Source organism: Oncorhynchus nerka, unplaced genomic scaffold (assembly GCF_034236695.1).
Source record: "Oncorhynchus nerka isolate Pitt River unplaced genomic scaffold, Oner_Uvic_2.0 unplaced_scaffold_832, whole genome shotgun sequence".
NCBI lineage: Eukaryota > Metazoa > Chordata > Actinopteri > Salmoniformes > Salmonidae > Oncorhynchus > Oncorhynchus nerka.
Window position 1 is genome coordinate 305409 of NW_027040437.1, and position 17386 is coordinate 322794.

The 17386-nt window shown below is 41.9% G+C and overlaps 1 protein-coding gene across 1 annotated transcript in view; it reads left to right on the forward strand.

The window, feature by feature from the left end:
• Positions 1-614: 614 nt before the first annotated feature.
• The window catches only part of LOC135571047 (NACHT, LRR and PYD domains-containing protein 3-like), a 17537-nt gene continuing 765 nt past the window's right edge, over positions 615-17386 (forward strand). The window contains exons 1-9 of the mRNA XM_065016858.1: positions 615-724; positions 8516-8632; positions 11174-11464; positions 11751-11924; positions 13688-13861; positions 15087-15260; positions 15717-15890; positions 16745-16791; positions 17205-17386. The exon at positions 17205-17386 is cut by the window's right edge and continues 765 nt beyond it. Of these exons, the coding sequence (XP_064872930.1) occupies positions 615-724; positions 8516-8632; positions 11174-11464; positions 11751-11924; positions 13688-13861; positions 15087-15260; positions 15717-15890; positions 16745-16791; positions 17205-17386 (1443 nt within the window). The remainder of the gene's footprint in view (positions 725-8515; positions 8633-11173; positions 11465-11750; positions 11925-13687; positions 13862-15086; positions 15261-15716; positions 15891-16744; positions 16792-17204) is intronic.

Consider the following 17386-nt stretch of genomic DNA (forward strand, 5'->3'; position numbering starts at 1 on the left):
CCAGCCCTGTTTTTAGCCTGGATAATACTCGCCAGTCTACCAGTATCGGACTGTCTCTCCACTACAACACCGGATTTGTAATCCCAGGACCACTTCTTCTGATCTTCACAGCTAGCTTGTGCCCACCTTGGAACCCAGTATCGAAGCTATCCCTGAGGCCCACCTCCCGGCCTACTCAGCTGTTCACCCGAACCTCAGAATTCTAGCTTAGGAAGGACAAAAAAAAAAATTCAGAGATTTCCATACCCAACTATAGCATTTCCCGTCAAGATAGAACTGCCAAAGGGGAGGAGTTGCATTCTACTGCAGAGATAGCCTGCAAAGTAATGTCATACTTTCCAGGTCCATATCCAGACAGTTCGAACTTCTAATTTTAAAAATTAATCTCTCCAGAAATAAGTCTCTCACTGTTGCCGCCCGTTACCGACCCCCCTCAGCTCCCAGCTGTGCCCTGGACACCATTTGTGAATTGATCGCCCCCCATCTAGTTTCTGTTAGGTGACCTAAACTGGGATATGCTTAACACACCGGCAGTCCTACAATCTAAGCTAGATGCCCTCAATCTCAGACAAATCATCAAGGAACCCACGAGCTACAACCCTAAATCTGTAAACATGGGCACCCTCATAGACATTATTCTGACCAACTGGCTCTCCAAATACACCTCCGCTGTCTTCAATCAGGATCTCAATGATCACTTCCTCATTGCCTGTATCCGCTACGGGTCCGCGGTCAAACAACCACCCCTCATCACTGTCAAACGCTCCCTAAAACACTTCTGCGAGCAGGCCTTTCTTATCGACCTGGCCCGGGTATCCTGGAAGGATATTGACCTCATCCTGTCAGTTGAGGATGCCGGGTCATTCTTTAAAAGTAACTTCCTCACCATCTTAGATAAGCATGCTCCGTTCAAAAATGCAGAACTAAGAACAGATATAGCCCTTGGTTCACTCCAGACCTGACTGCCCTCGACCAGCACAAAAACATCCTGTGGCGGACTACAATAGCATCGAATAGTCCCCGCGATATGCAACTGTTCAGGGAAGTCAGGAACCAATACACGCAGTCAGTCAGGAAAGCAAAGGCCAGCTTTTTCAAGCAGAAATTTGCATCCTGTAGCTCTAACTTCAAAAAGTTCTGGGACACTATGAAGTCCATGGAGAACAAGAGCACCTCCTCCCAGCTGCCCACTGCACTGAGGCTAGGTAACACGGTCACCACCGATAAATCCATGATAATCGAAAACTTCAATAAGCATTTCTCAACGGCTGGCCATGCCTTCCTCCTGGCTACTCCAACCCCGGCCAACAGCTCCGCCACCCTCGCAGCTACTCGCCCAAGCCTCCCCAGCTTCTCCTTTACCCAAATCCAGATAGCAGATGTTCTGAAAGAGCTGCCAAACCTGGACCCGTACAAATCAGCTGGGCTTGACAATCTGGACCCTCTATTTCTGAAACTATCCACCGCCATTGTCGCAACCCCTATTACCAGCCTTTTCAACCTCTCTTTCGTATCGTCTGAGATCCCGAAGGATTGGAAAGCTGCCGTGGTCATCCCCCTCTTCAAAGGGGGAGACACCCTGGACCCAAACTGTTACAGACCTATATCCATCCTGCCCTGCCTATCTAAGGTCTTCGAAAGCCAAGTTAACAAACAGGTCACTGACCATCTCGAATCCCACCATACCTTCTCCGTGTGCAATCCGGTTTCCGAGCCGGTCACGGGTGCACCTCAACCACGCTCAAGGTACTAAACGATATCATAACCGCCATCGATTAAAGACAGTACTGTGCAGCCGTCTTGGCCAAGGCTTTCGACTCTATCAATCACCATATTCTTATCGGCAGACTCAGTAGCCTCGGTTTTTCTAATGACTGCCTTGCCTGGTTCACCAATTACTTTGCAGAGTTCAATGTGTCAAATCGGAGGGCATGCTGTCCGGTCCTCTGGCAGTCTCTATGGGGTGCCACAGGGTTAAATTCTCGGGCCAACTCTTTTCTCTGTATATATCAATGATGTTGCTCTTGCTGCGGGCGATTCCCTGATCCACCTCTACGCAGACGACACCATTCTGTATACTTCTAGCCCTTCCTTGAAACTGTGCTATCTAACCTCCAAACGAGCTTCAATGCCATACAACACTCCTTCCGTAGCCTCCAACTGCTCTCAAACGCTAGTAAAACCAAATGCAATTACATGCAAATGCCAATTACATGCAACAAGGAGACATTTCTTCATCACAGAGTAAATACTCCTGGTATATACCAGGTATCGAGGCACAGAGTAAATACCCCTGGTATAAACCGGGTATCTAAACACAGAGTAAATGCTCCTGGTATATACCAGGTATCTAATCACAGAGTAAATACTCCTGGTATATACCAGGTATCGAGGCACAGAGTAAATACCCCTGGTATATACCAGGTATCTAACCACAGAGTAAATACTCCTGGTATATACCAGGTATCTAATCACAGAGTAAATACTCCTGGTATATACCAGGTATCTAATCACAGATTAAATACTCCTGGTATATACCAGGTATCTAGTCACAGAGTATATACTCCTGGTCTATACCAGGTATCTATAGTATATACCAGGTATCTAATCACAGAGTAAATACTCCTGGTATATACCATGTATCTAATCACAGAGTAAATACTCCTGGTATATACCAGGTATCTAAACATAGAGTAAATACTCCTGGTATATACTAGGTTTCTAATCACAGAGTAAATACTCCTGGTATATACCAGGTATCTAAACACAGAGTAAATACTCCTGGTATATACCAGGTATCTAATCACAGAGTAAATACTCCTGGTATATACCAGGTATCGAGGCACAGAGTAAATACTCCTGGTATATACCAGGTATCTAGTCACAGAGTATATACTCCTGGTCTATACCAGGTATCTATAGTATATACCAGGTATCTAAACACAGAGTAAATACTCCTGGTATATACCAGGTTTCTAATCACAGAGTAAATACTTCTGGTATATACCAGGTATCTAAACACAGAGTAAATACTCCTGGTATATACCAGGTATCGCTGCCTGCACCCGCCCACCTGACTAGCATCACTACTCTGGACGGTTCTGACTTAGAATACGTGGACAACTACAGATACCCACCCGACTAGCATCACTACTCTGGACGGTTCTGACTTAGAATACGTGGACAACTACAGATACCCCCCGACTAGCATCACTACTCTGGACGGTTCTGACTTAGAATACGTGGACAACTACAGATACCCCCCCCCCCCGACTAGCATCACTACTCTGGACGGTTCTGACTTAGAATACGTGGACAATTACAGATACCCACCCGACTAGCATCACTACTCTGGACGGTTCTGACTTAGAATACGTGGACAACTACAAATACCTGGGTGTCTGGTTAGACTGTAAACTCTCCTTCCAGACTCACATTAAGCATCTCCAATCCAAAATTAAATCTAGAATCAGCTTCCTATTTCGCAACAAAGCCTCCTTCACTCATGCTGCCAAACATACCCTCGTAAAACTGACTAGCCTACCGACTGTCATTTACAAAATAGCCTCCAACCCTCTACTCAGCAAACTGGATGCAGTCGATCACAGTGCCATCCGTTTTGTCACCAAAGCCCCATACACTACTCACCACTGCGACCTGTATGCTGTTGTTGGCTGGCCCTCGCTACATATTCGCCGCCAAACCCACTGGCTCCCGGTCATCTGTAAATCTCTGCTAGGTAAAGCCACGCCTTATTTTAGCTCACTGGTCACCATAGCAACACCCACCTGTAGCATGCGCTCCAGCAGGTATATTTCACTGGTCATCCCCAAAGCCAACACCACTATGGCACTATGGCCTATCTATTGCCTTAATTCCCTAATCGTAGCCAACACCACTATGGCACTATGGCCTCTCTATTGCCTTAATTCCCTAATCGTAGCCAACACCACTATGGCACTATGGCCTATCTATTGCCTTAATTCCCTAATCGTAGCCAACACCACTATGGCACTATGGCCTATCTATTGCCTTAATTCCCTAATCGTAGCCAACACCACTATGGCACTATGACCTCTCTATTGCCTTAATTCCCTAATCGTACTACATCTGCACACACTGAACATAGATTGTTCTATTGTGTTACTGTCCGTTTGCTAATCCCTTTCTATTGTGTTACCGACTGTCCGTTTGCTAATCCCTTTCTATTGTGTTACCGACTGTCCGTTTGCTAATCCCTTTCTATTGTGTTACCGACTGTCCGTTTGCTAATCCCTTTCTATTGTGTTACCGACTGTCCGTTTGCTAATCCCTTTCTATTGTGTTACCGACTGTCCGTTTGCTAATCCCTTTCTATTGTGTTACCGACTGTCCGTTTGCTAATCCCTTTCTATTGTGTTACCGACTGTCCGTTTGCTAATCCCTTTCTATTGTTACCGACTGTCCGTATGCTAATCCCTTTCTATTGTGTTAAAGACTGTCCGTTTGCTAATCCCTTTCTATTGTGTTACCGACTGTCCGTTTGCTAATCCCTTTCTATTGTGTTACTGACTGTCCGTTTGCTAATCCCTTTCAATTGTTACCGACTGTCCGTTTGCTAATCCCTTTCTATTATGTTACTGACTGTCCGTTTGCTAATCCCTTTCTATTGTTACCGACTGTCCGTTTGCTAATCCCTTTCTATTATGTTACTGACTGTCCGTTTGCTAATCCCTTTCAATTGTTACCGACTGTCCGTTTGCTAATCCCTTTCTATTATGTTACTGACTGTCCGTTTGCTAATCCCTTTCTATTGTTACCGACTGTCCGTTTGCTAATCCCTTTCTATTGTTACCGACTGTCCGTTTGCTAATCCCTTTCTATTGTTACCGACTGTCCGTTTGCTAATCCCTTTCTATTGTGTTACCGACTGTCCGTTTGCTAATCCCTTTCTATTGTGTTACCGACTGTCCGTTTTCTAATCCCTTTCTATTGTGTTACCGACTGTCCGTTTGCTAATCCCTTTCTATTGTGTTACTGACTGTCCGTTTGCTAATCCCTTTCTATTGTGTTACCGACTGTCCGTTTGCTAATCCCTTTCTATTGTGTTACTGACTGTCCGTTTGCTAATCCCTTTCTATTGTGTTACTGACTGTCCGTTTGCTAATCCCTTTCTATTGTGTTACCGACTGTCCGTTTGCTAATCCCTTTCTATTGTGTTACAGTCCGTTTGCTAATCCCTTTCTATTGTGTTACCGACTGTCCGTTTGCTAATCCCTTTCTATTGTGTTACCGACTGTCCGTTTGCTAATCCCTTTCTATTGTGTTACCGACTGTCCGTTTTCTAATCCCTTTCTATTGTGTTACCGACTGTCCGTTTGCTAATCCCTTTCTATTGTGTTACCGACTGTCCGTTTGCTAATCCCTTTCTATTGTGTTACCGACTGTCCGTTTGCTAATCCCTTTCTATTGTGTTACCGACTGTCCGTTTGCTAATCCCTTTCTATTGTGTTACTGACTGTCCGTTTGCTAATCCCTTTCTATTGTGTTACTGACTGTCCGTTTGCTAATCCCTTTCTATTGTGTTACCGACTGTCCGTTTGCTAATCCCTTTCTATTGTGTTACAGTCCGTTTGCTAATCCCTTTCTATTGTGTTACCGACTGTCCGTTTGCTAATCCCTTTCTATTGTGTTACTGACTGTCCGTTTGCTAATCCCTTTCTATTGTGTTACTGACTGTCCGTTTGCTAATCCCTTTCTATTGTGTTACCGACTGTCCGTTTGCTAATCCCTTTCTATTGTTACTGACTGTCCGTTTGCTAATCCCTTTCTATTGTGTTACTGACTGTCCGTTTGCTAATCCCTTTCTATTGTTTTACCGACTGTCCGTTTGCTAATCCCTTTCTATTGTGTTACCGACTGTCCGTTTGCTAATCCCTTTCTATTGTTACCGACTGTCCGTTTGCTAATCCATTTCTATTGTTACTGACTGTCCGTTTGCTAATCCCTTTCTATTGTGTTACCGACTGTCCGTTTGCTAATCCCTTTCTATTGTGTTACCGACTGTCCGTTTGCTAATCCCTTTGTATTGTGTTACCGACTGTCCGTTTGCTAATCCCTTTCTATTGTGTTACCGACTGTCCGTTTGCTAATCCCTTTCTATTGTTACCGACTGTCCGTTTGCTAATCCCTTTCTATTGTGTTACCGACTGTCCGTTTGCTAATCCCTTTCTATTGTGTTACCGACTGTCCGTTTGCTAATCCCATGTGTAACTCTAAATTGTTGTTTTTGTGGCACAGCTTTGCTTTATCTTGGCCAGGTCGCAGTTGTAAATTTAAACTTGTCCTTAATAGGCCAACCTGGTTAAATAAAGGTGAAATAAAATGATAAATTAATAACTTAATTACCAATTATTAGAAGGAAAACTATTTCACTCATATTTTAATACATTTTAGGTCAGATTTCATATAAACCTGTAAACACTGGACAGATACTTTAAGGGTTTTTAGCTCAATCATCTGAGCTGGAGTTTACAAACACAACACATAAAGCCAACACATAAACAAATGTAGTCCCAGATATAAATCAAATTGGTGACATACACATGATTAACAGATGATATTGGTCACATACACATGGTTAGCAGATGTTATTGGTCACATACACATGGTTAGCAGATGTTATTGGTTACATACACAGGGTTAGCAGATGTTTTTGGTTACATACACATGGTTAGCAGATGTTATTGGTCACATACACATGGTTAGCAGATGTTATTGGTCACATACACAGGGTTAGCAGATGTTATTGGTCACATACACAGGGTTAGCAGATGTTATTGGTCACATACACAGGGTTAGCAGATGTTATTGGTCACATACACATGGTTAGCAGATGTTATTGGTCACATACACAGGGTTAGCAGATGTTATTGGTCACATACACAGGGTTAGCAGATGTTATTGGTCACATACACATGGTTAGCAGATGTTATTTACAATGTCTGCCTAGGAACAGTGGTTAACTGCCTTGTTCAGGGGCAGATTTTTACCTTGTCAGCTCAGGGATTCAATCTAGCAACCTTTCGGTTACTGGCCCAACACTCTAACCACGAGGCTACCTGCCACCTCTACACTCTAACCACTAGGCTACCTGCCACCTCTACACTCTAACCACAAGGCTACCTGCCATCTCTACACTCTAACCACAAGGCGACCTGCCACCTCTACACTCTAACCACAAGGCTACCTGCCACCTCTACACTCTAACCACAAGGCTACCTGCCACCTCTACACTCTAACCACAAGGCTACCTGCCGCCACAGACATACATGGTATCACTTGTTATACATAATTATTATACATAAATCATTGCCAAAAGCACAAGACATACTGTTGCATGTTGGTCTATATTATTAATGGATTGATCATATAGAAATATAAAACATTCTTTTAACTACTACAATGCAATTACATGTGGCTCAGGAACCACTGACTCACTGCATTATTCTATAGTATTATCAAGACACCTGCTGTTAACTCTTAACTACTCAGGACACCTGCTGTTAACTCTTAACTACTTAGGACAGCTCACCAGGTGTCTTAAATATCGCGTACAGAACTCCCGCGTCCCCGTACAGAACTGTCCGCGTCCACGTTCGGTGTGGCGCCAAGCCGGTTACGCGCAGAGTGGACTGAGGTGATCTTGTGGAATAACGACGGAGTTTGTCACAGTGTTGAGACACCGAAGTTTATTGTTCAATTTGCTTTTTTCTTTACGGTCAGGGACAGTATGAGTGTAGACAGATCCTTTTCACTCTCTATCCTTGTTTCAATTTGTGTTTCACCGGATTCATCATCGAGAGGAGGGACAGACGAACGACCTGCTAACTAACCAAGCTAGTCGGTACAGCTCGGTAAGCTAGCTAGCTACTCTACCAGCAGCATCCTAGTTATCCTAGCTAGTCGGTACAGCTCGGTAAGCTAGCTAGCTACTCTACCAGCAGCATCCTAGTTACCATAGCTACCACTACATCATCACCGTTTCATCATCATCATCATCATCATCATTTAGTGTTTAAACCCTCTGTGTCCAAGGACCGAACTTTTGAATATTATTTTCAAGGCGCCTCAATAGCAGGTATTGAACACCGGGTAAATAATCACTAGTCAGAACTTCAACCTCAGTATACCTTCATTATAAAAATCATCTTAATATCTGATATTGTGAGTAAACAACCTCGAGAGTGCGTCTTCCAGCCCTCTAATAAATTACATAATTCAACCCTCCCGGTTAGTAAATTTACCTCAACATCCCCCGGAGAAGGCAGAGTAACGACACCAGCCTTTTAGCGGGGCTGACAGACTGACTACAACGCTCGCGTCGATAAATTAATCTCGTCATTAAAAATGACACACTGCTCGCGCCGTTAACTAACGTCTGGAAGTCAGTTCTATTTGTGAAACTCTTCTTATGTTTCCCCATCTGAGCTCAGAGTAGATGAGAGATGTAATGTTTGTCTCTGTTGTGTTGAAGCCCAATCAAGCAGGAGAGACCAGCCTCCCCTGTTCCCAGCTGTGTGTCCATGAAGAGTGACCGGTCTATGATGCAACCTATAGAGTTTAGAGAGGGAGACTTTTCTACTGAACAAAGGTAAGAAGAACTCATGGGTCCTGGTCAGTGAGTTAAACAACACTGTCTCTAGTCATTTCTTTCTCCCATTTTCCCATTTATTGTTGTTGTTTTCATAATCCACAGGCTAATCTTTTTGTCCATTTTCATAGTCGTAAAACAATATTAAACAAACACAACATTCCCTCTGTGTGTGCGTGCGCGTGCACGTGCGCGTGTGTGTGTGTACTCCCTGGATGAGGAGATGTAACCTCATGTTTTGTCCACAGAAACCAACAGGAGAGATCAGAGTCAGAGATTCTCAGTGGTCAGTCTTCCCAGAGTCATCAAACAGACCTGGCCTCCATATTCAGTGTATGTGGTCCTGTTATGTATATTTGTTTCTTGTTTACCTCAAGTAAAGTTGATCTGTCAAACATTCATTAATGTGTTGATGAGAAAGCATTTAGTCTCTTGCTTAACTTATTTACTTAATTTATTCCAGATGCTTGAAGATAAAATTATGACATTTGTGAAGAACGAGCTGAAGATGTTCAAGAGGATTCTTAGTCCAGAATTCCCAGAAGGCTTTGAGACACAGAAGCAGGATAAGGAAGTGGTGGATGCTGAAGATGAGAAGCAGGAGAGCAGTGCCAGAGAGGGGGCTCTGAAGATCACACTGCACGTACTGAGGAAAATGAACCAGAAGGAGCTTGCTGACACACTGGAGAAATGTAAGATCTGTCTGCCTCATGTTGAATGATGTTTTATAACATTTAAAAGCTGTAGCTAAAGTACAGCTAAAGTAGCTGTGTAACTCAATGAAATTGTAGCAGCCTTAACACAACACCTAGTGACCTCATCAAGTAGCAGCAGGGATGTGTTGTGGTGATTCATTTAGAGAGAGAACATTAATAATACCATCAATAATACCAATAATAATATAATCAGTCACACCAGTCTGTAATGCATTATGAAAACATTTACACATTTATACAGTCAGTTTAGAGAATACATTATTATAATGTAAAACTTTATAACAGTCCTACAATACTGTAGACATTAAAACAGACGTAATATTAATATCCTCTGTGGTATTTCTAGATTCAGATGAGCTCGCTGTGATTTGCCAACGTGAACTCAAATCTAATCTAAAGAAGAAGTTTCAATGTGTATTTGAGGGGATCGCTAAACAAGGAAACCCAACACTTCTCAATAAGATCTACACAGAGCTCTACATCACAGAGGGTGGAACAGGAGAGGTCAATAATGAACATGAGCTGAGACAGATTGAGACAACAACCAGGAAACAAGCAAGACCAGAGACTGCAATCAAATGTAACGACATCTTCAAACCCTTAACTGGACAAGACAAACTTATCAGAACTGTGCTGACAAAGGGAGTCGCTGGCATTGGAAAAACAGTCTCTGTGCAGAAGTTCATTCTGGACTGGGCTGAAGGAAAAGCAAACCAGGATGTCCAATTTGTATTTTCATTCCCTTTTCGGGAGCTGAATTTGATGAAAGAGGACAAACACACTTTCATTGAACTTCTTAATCACTTCTCAATGGAAACCAAACAATCAAGAATCTCCAACTACGACAAGTACAAAGTTCTGTTCATCTTTGATGGTCTGGATGAGTGCCGACTGCCCCTAGACTTCCAGAAGAACAAGATCTGTTGGGACGTCACAGAGTCAACCTCAGTGGATGTTCTGCTGACAAATCTCATCAGGGGAAATCTGCTTCCCTCTGCTCTCCTCTGGATAACTACCCGACCTGCAGCAGCCAATAAGATCCCTTCATGGTGTGTTGACCAGGTGACAGAGGTACGAGGGTTCAATGACCCACAGAAGGAGGAGTACTTCAGGAAGAGATTCAGTGATGAGGACCTGGCCAGCAGAATCATCTCACACATAAAGACATCAAGGAGCCTCCACATCATGTGCCACATTCCAGTCTTCTGTTGGATTTCTGCAACAGTCCTTGAACACATGCTGAAACATAAGAGAGAAGAGATGCCCAAGACTCTGACTGAGATGTACACACACCTTGTGGAGTTTCATACCAAACAGAAGAATGAAAAGTATCTTGGGAAAGAAGAGACAGGTCCACACTGGAATAAAGAGAGCATTCTGTCACTGGGAAAACTGGCTTTTCAACAGCTTGTGAAAGGCAATCTGATTTTCTATGAAGAAGACCTGAAAGAGTCTGGCATTGATGTTAATGAAGCCTCAGTGTACTCAGGATTGTGCACACAGCTCTTTAAAGAGGAATGTGTGTTCTACCAGGACAAGGTGTACTGCTTCGTACATCTGAGCATTCAGGAGTTTCTGGCTGCTGTATATGTGTTCCTCTCGTTCATCAACAACAATGAGAATCTAATGGATGAACTGCAAACAAACGACGAGTCTGAAGTTACTTTCTATAAGAGTGCTGTGGATAAAGCCTTACAAAGTGAGATGGGAAACCTGGACCTTTTCCTCCGCTTCCTTCTGGGCCTCTCACTGGAGTCCAATCAGAAACACTTACGAGGTCTACTGACAAAGACAAGAAGCAGCTCACAGAGCCATGAAGAAACAGTCGAGTACATCAAGGAGAAGATCGGGAGGATCTCTCTCCAGAGAGGAGCATCAATCTGTTCCACTGTCTGAATGAACTGAATGACCATTCTCTAGTGGAGGAGATCCAAAGATACCTGAGATCAGGAAGTCTCTCTAGACCCAAACTGTCACCTGCACAGTGGTCAGCTCTGGTCTTTGTGTTGCTGACTTCAGAAAAGGAGCTGGATGTGTTTGACCTAAAGAAATACTCCAGATCAGAGGAAGGTCTTCTGAGGCTGCTGCCAGTGGTCAAAGCCTCCAGAGCTGCTCTGTGAGTAAATAAAATGACATTTAAGAACTAATCATCAGGAAGAAATATTCAGTTCAGAGAAAAATATGTATTATAATATGTATATAATATTATATTGAAAAACATATTGAATAAATGCATTGATTTTCACATTAGTATAACATTATGACCATACAATTCTAGGAAACGGAAGATGAATCTATATGTTGTTTGAGAGAATAAACCAAATGCATCTACCATTGTCCTTCTACACTACTGGTGTTAAATAAACAGTGTGTTTGTGAAGTCATGATGATCTCTTTGTCAGGCTGTCAGGCTGTGGAATCACAGAGGAAGGCTGTGCTTCTCTGGTCTCAGCTCTGGAGTCAAACCCCTCACACCTGAGAGAGCTGGATCTGAGTAACAATGACCTGAAGGATTCAGGAGTGAAGCTGCTCTCTGCTGGACTGGGGAATCCCCACTGTAAACTGGAGACTCTGAGGTCAGTATTATCAGGTATGAAAGCACTTTTATGTATGTAGTTCTCCCATTTGAAAAGTCGTAATTATTCGGTTATATTCACTTATAGTGTATTAAAGTAGTCATAAGTTTAGTATTTGGTCCCATATTCTATGCCTGCAGTGATTACATCAAGCTTGTGATTCTACTAACTTGTTGAATTAATTTGCAGTTTGTCTTGGTTGTGTTTGGGATGTTTTTCCTAATAGAAACTGAATGGTGAATAATGTCCTGTCATTTTGGAGTCACTTCACTTGTATTGTCAGTAAGAATAGAAGATGTTTCTGAACACTTCTACATTCATGTGGATGTTACTATGATGATGAATAATCATGAATGAATAGAGAATAATGATGAATGAGAAAGTTACTGAGGTACAAAGATCAGACCTCCTCTGTTATTGGTAATGGTGAGAGGTTAGCATGTTTTGTTATAGCCTCTGTTATTGGTAATGGTGAGAGGTTAGCATGTTTTGTTGTAGCCTCTGTTATTGGTAATGGTGAGAGGTTAGTATGTTTTGTTATAGCCTCTGTTATTGGTAATGGTGAGAGGTTAGTATGTTTTGTTGTAGCCTCTGTTATTGGTAATGGTGAGAGGTTAGCATGTTTTGTTGTAGTCTCTGTTATTGGTAATGGTGAGAGGTTAGTATGTTTTGTTGTAGTCTCTGTTGTTGGTAATGGTGAGAGGTTAGCATGTTTTGTTGTATTCTCTGTTATTGGTAATGGTGAGAGGTTAGCATGTTTTGTTGTAGCCTCTGTTATTGGTAATGGTGAGAGGTTAGTATGTTTTGTTGTAGTCTCTGTTATTGGTAATGGTGAGAGGTTAGCATGTTTTGTTGTAGTCTCTGTTATTGGTAATGGTGAGAGGTTAGCATGTTTTGTTGTAGTCTCTGTTATTGGTAATGGTGAGAGGTTAGCATGTTTTGTTGTTGTCTGTTATTGGTAATGGTGAGAGGTTAGCATGTTTTGTTGTAGCCTCTGTTATTGGTAATGGTGAGAGGTTAGCATGTTTTGTTGTAGCCTCTATTATTGGTAATGGTGAGAGGTTAGCATGTTTTGTTGTAGCCTCTGTTATTGGTAATGGTGAGAGGTTAGCATGTTTTGTTGTAGTCTCTGTTATTGGTAATGGTGAGAGGTTAGCATGTTTTGTTGTTGTCTGTTATTGGTAATGGTGAGAGGTTAGCATGTTTTGTTGTAGTCTCTGTTATTGGTAATGGTGAGAGGTTAGCATGTTTTGTTGTAGCCTCTGTTATTGGTAATGGTGAGAGGTTAGCATGTTTTGTTGTAGCCTCTTTAACTTTCTCACTCATTATTATTCATGATTCATTCATGATCTTTCTCAGTCAAGGCGTCACAGGTTTGATGTCTCATTGTGTTCGAGGAATATGGGACCAGATAAACTTTTGTCTAATCACTTTAAGTGTCAGAATAGTTATGACTTCTTCAAAAGGGGGGACTAGATACATTAAATTAATTTAATTTTTCTAAACGTTGAAACAGAAATGTATTAAAATATCCTCAAATAAAAGGTGACATTATATACTGTCACCTCATATGAAACATTTGATCTGAAATCCAAAATGCTGGAGTATAGAGACACATTTATTTACAGTACCTCTGTTATTGGTGCAGGCTGTCTGGTCAACCCCAACACATTATTTGTGCACAGGTTACAGTGTAAGCAGGGAAAGCTAAGTGAAATATTTTAATATAACCTGTCTGTCATTGTATTTCTTCTGTGTTTCAGACTCACTGTCTGTAAACTCACAGACACATCCTGTAAAGTGTTGGCCTCAGTTCTCAGTTCAAACCCCTCACACCTGAGAGAGCTGGATCTGAGTAACAATGACCTGAAGGATTCAGGAGTGAAGTTGCTCTCTGCTGGACTGGGGAATCCCCACTGTAAACTGGAGACTCTGAGGTCAGTATTATCAGGTATGAAAGCACTTTTATGTATGTAGTTCTCCCATTTGAAAAGTCGTAATTATTCGGTTATATTCACTTATAGTGTATTAAAGTAGTCATAAGTTTAGTATTTGGTCCCATATTCTATGCCTGCAGTGATTACATCAAGCTTGTGATTCTACTAACTTGTTGAATTAATTTGCAGTTTGTCTTGGTTGTGTTTGGGATGTTTTTCCTAATAGAAACTGAATGGTGAATAATGTCCTGTCATTTTGGAGTCACTTCACTTGTATTGTCAGTAAGAATAGAAGATGTTTCTGAACACTTCTACATTCATGTGGATGTTACTATGATGATGAATAATCATGAATGAATAGAGAATAATGATGAATGAGAAAGTTACTGAGGTACAAAGATCAGACCTCCTCTGTTATTGGTAATGGTGAGAGGTTAGCATGTTTTGTTGTAGCCTCTGTTATTGGTAATAGTGAGAGGTTAGTATGTTTTGTTGTAGTCTCTGTTATTGGTAATGGTGAGAGGTTAGCATGTTTTGTTGTAGCCTCTGTTATTGGTAATGGTGAGAGGTTAGCATGTTTTGTTGTAGTCTCTGTTATTGGTAATGGTGAGAGGTTAGCATGTTTTGTTGTTGTCTGTTATTGGTAATGGTGAGAGGTTAGCATGTTTTGTTGTAGCCTCTGTTATTGGTAATGGTGAGAGGTTAGCATGTTTTGTTGTAGTCTCTGTTATTGGTAATGGTGAGAGGTTAGCATGTTTTGTTGTAGCCTCTTTAACTTTCTCACTCATTATTATTCATGATTCATTCATGATCTTTCTCAGTCAAGGCGTCACAGGCTTGATGTCTCATTGTGTTCGAGGAATATGGGACCAGATAAACTTTTGTCTAATCACTTTAAGTGTCAGAATAGTTATGACTTCTTCAAAAGGGGGGACTAGATACATTAAATTAATTTAATTTTTCTAAACGTTGAAACAGAAATGTATTAAAATATCCTCAAATAAAAGGTGACATTATATACTGTCACCTCATATGAAACATTTGATCTGAAATCCAAAATGCTGGAGTATAGAGACACATTTATTTACAGTACCTCTGTTATTGGTGCAGGCTGTCTGGTCAACCCCAACACATTATTTGTGCACAGGTTACAGTGTAAGCAGGGAAAGCTAAGTGAAATATTTTAATATAACCTGTCTGTCATTGTATTTCTTCTGTGTTTCAGACTCACTGTCTGTAAACTCACAGACACATCCTGTAAAGTGTTGGCCTCAGTTCTCAGGTCAAACCCCTCACACCTGAGAGAGCTGGACCTGAGTAACAATGACCTGAAGGATTCAGGAGTGAAGCTGCTCTCTGCTGGACTGGGGAATCCCCACTGTAAACTGGAGACTCTGAGGTCAGTATTCCTGTAGTTGGTCAACAAGTGATAACTGTTCACCAGATCCACATGTGTTTACCAGACACACATAGTCCACACCATATGTGTTTGGACAGTGAAGCTTACAGTTTTAAATGTGGTGCTTTGCTAAATCTGATTCCTCACTGTCTGTCTTCTGACTGATACTGCTTTTTAAACTGGTCTGGTCAGTCTACTATAATATTTGTACTATACATGTTTCTATCTGCAGGCAATACTTTGATCATTTATATTAATGATACATTCATGTCAGGTTTCAGTTCAATATATGCTATATGATCATTTGTTAATTCTAATAATGAAACATTCATTTATAAATAGATATGGAAGGATTCAGGACACTGATATATCTGAATATGTGAAAAAAATATTCTGCCACTATTTTCCCCACCAAAGAATATCAGTGTGATTTTAATATGATTTGACTCTTTGCAGGCTGTCAGGCTGTCTAGTCACAGAGGAAGGCTGTGCTTCTCTGGTCTCAGCTCTGAGGTCAAACCCCTCACACCTGAGAGAGCTGGACCTGAGCTACAATCACCCAGGAGACTCAGGAGTCAGACTGCTCTCTGCTGGACTGGAGGATCCACACTGCAGACTGGAGAAACTCAAGTATGTAGAGGGTTTATGTCAATGTTCATATCAGACATGTTTGACTTATCAGGCTGGTTAAGACAAACATTCTGACCACCTCTTGGACAAAGTTGTGTGTGTGTGTGTGTGTGTGGGGGGTGAGTGTCCTGTCTGTATGTGGACAAAGTTGTGTGTGTTCAGTGTTCTCTCACACACTGGACACACACACACACAAACACTCACACACATACTGGACACTCACAAACTGGACACACACAGTACACACACACAGTAAACACACACAAACAAGCACTGGACACACACACACACACACAGTACACACAGTACACACACACAGTACACACACACACACACACATACTGGACACTGACAAACTGGACACGTACACACACACACACAAACAAGCACTGGACACACACAGAACACACAGGACACACACACAGTACACACGCATACACACACAAACACACACACACACACACTGTACACACACACAGTACACACACACACACACACACACACACTGGACACACACACACACACACACACTGGACACACACAGAAAAACTGGACACACACACAGGACTTACGCACACACACACACACAGTACACACACAAAAAAACAAACACACAAACAAGCACTGGACACACACACGCACTGGACACACACACACACTGGACACACACTGGACACACACAGACACACACTGGACACAAACACACTGGTCACAAACACACACACACACACAGACAAACATTCGCTTGATATATGCTATATACATGTGTGTGTGTGAGTCTCCAGTGTGTGTGTGTGTGTGTGAGTTCAGGTGTATCCCTCAATAACTGTCTGTTCTTCTGCTTACCGCTACAGTGTGGAACATGGTGGAGAGAACAGAATGAAACCTGGACTTAGAAAATGTGAGTGTTGACAGCTGTGAAGAATATGACTAAGAATAAGTCTTAATTCAAGTTAAGTCAAATACCACCATCATTACTTACTTGGTCATATTAAATATCAGCTGTAGTTCTACAGAAGCAGAAATCAGGGACACCAACGTTTACAAAGAGTTGCTTTGACTGTGTGTGTGTGTGTGTGTGTGTGTGTGTGTGTGTGTGTGTGTGTGTGTGCGTGCATGTGTAATTAATGTGAATAAGTGTGTTTTATATTACCATACAGTATAACATATGATCATTCAACAAGTCTCAAGTTACCTTAACTTCTCCTTTTGATACCTAGAAACATCTACATTAAATGAATTAGTGAAAAGTGAGTTAACATTCTAATGTGAATGATGATGATTTCTAATATTGTGTCTGGTTTCATCCATCAGATGTCTGTGATCTCACACTGGACCTAAACACAGTAGACAGATGCCTCTCTCTGTCTGAGGAGAACAGAAAGGTGACATGTAGGACAGAGGAGCAGCCGTATCCTGATCACCCAGAGAGATTTGAGGACTGTGGACAGGTGCTGTGTAGAGAGGGTCTGACTGGGCGCTGTTACTGGGAGGTA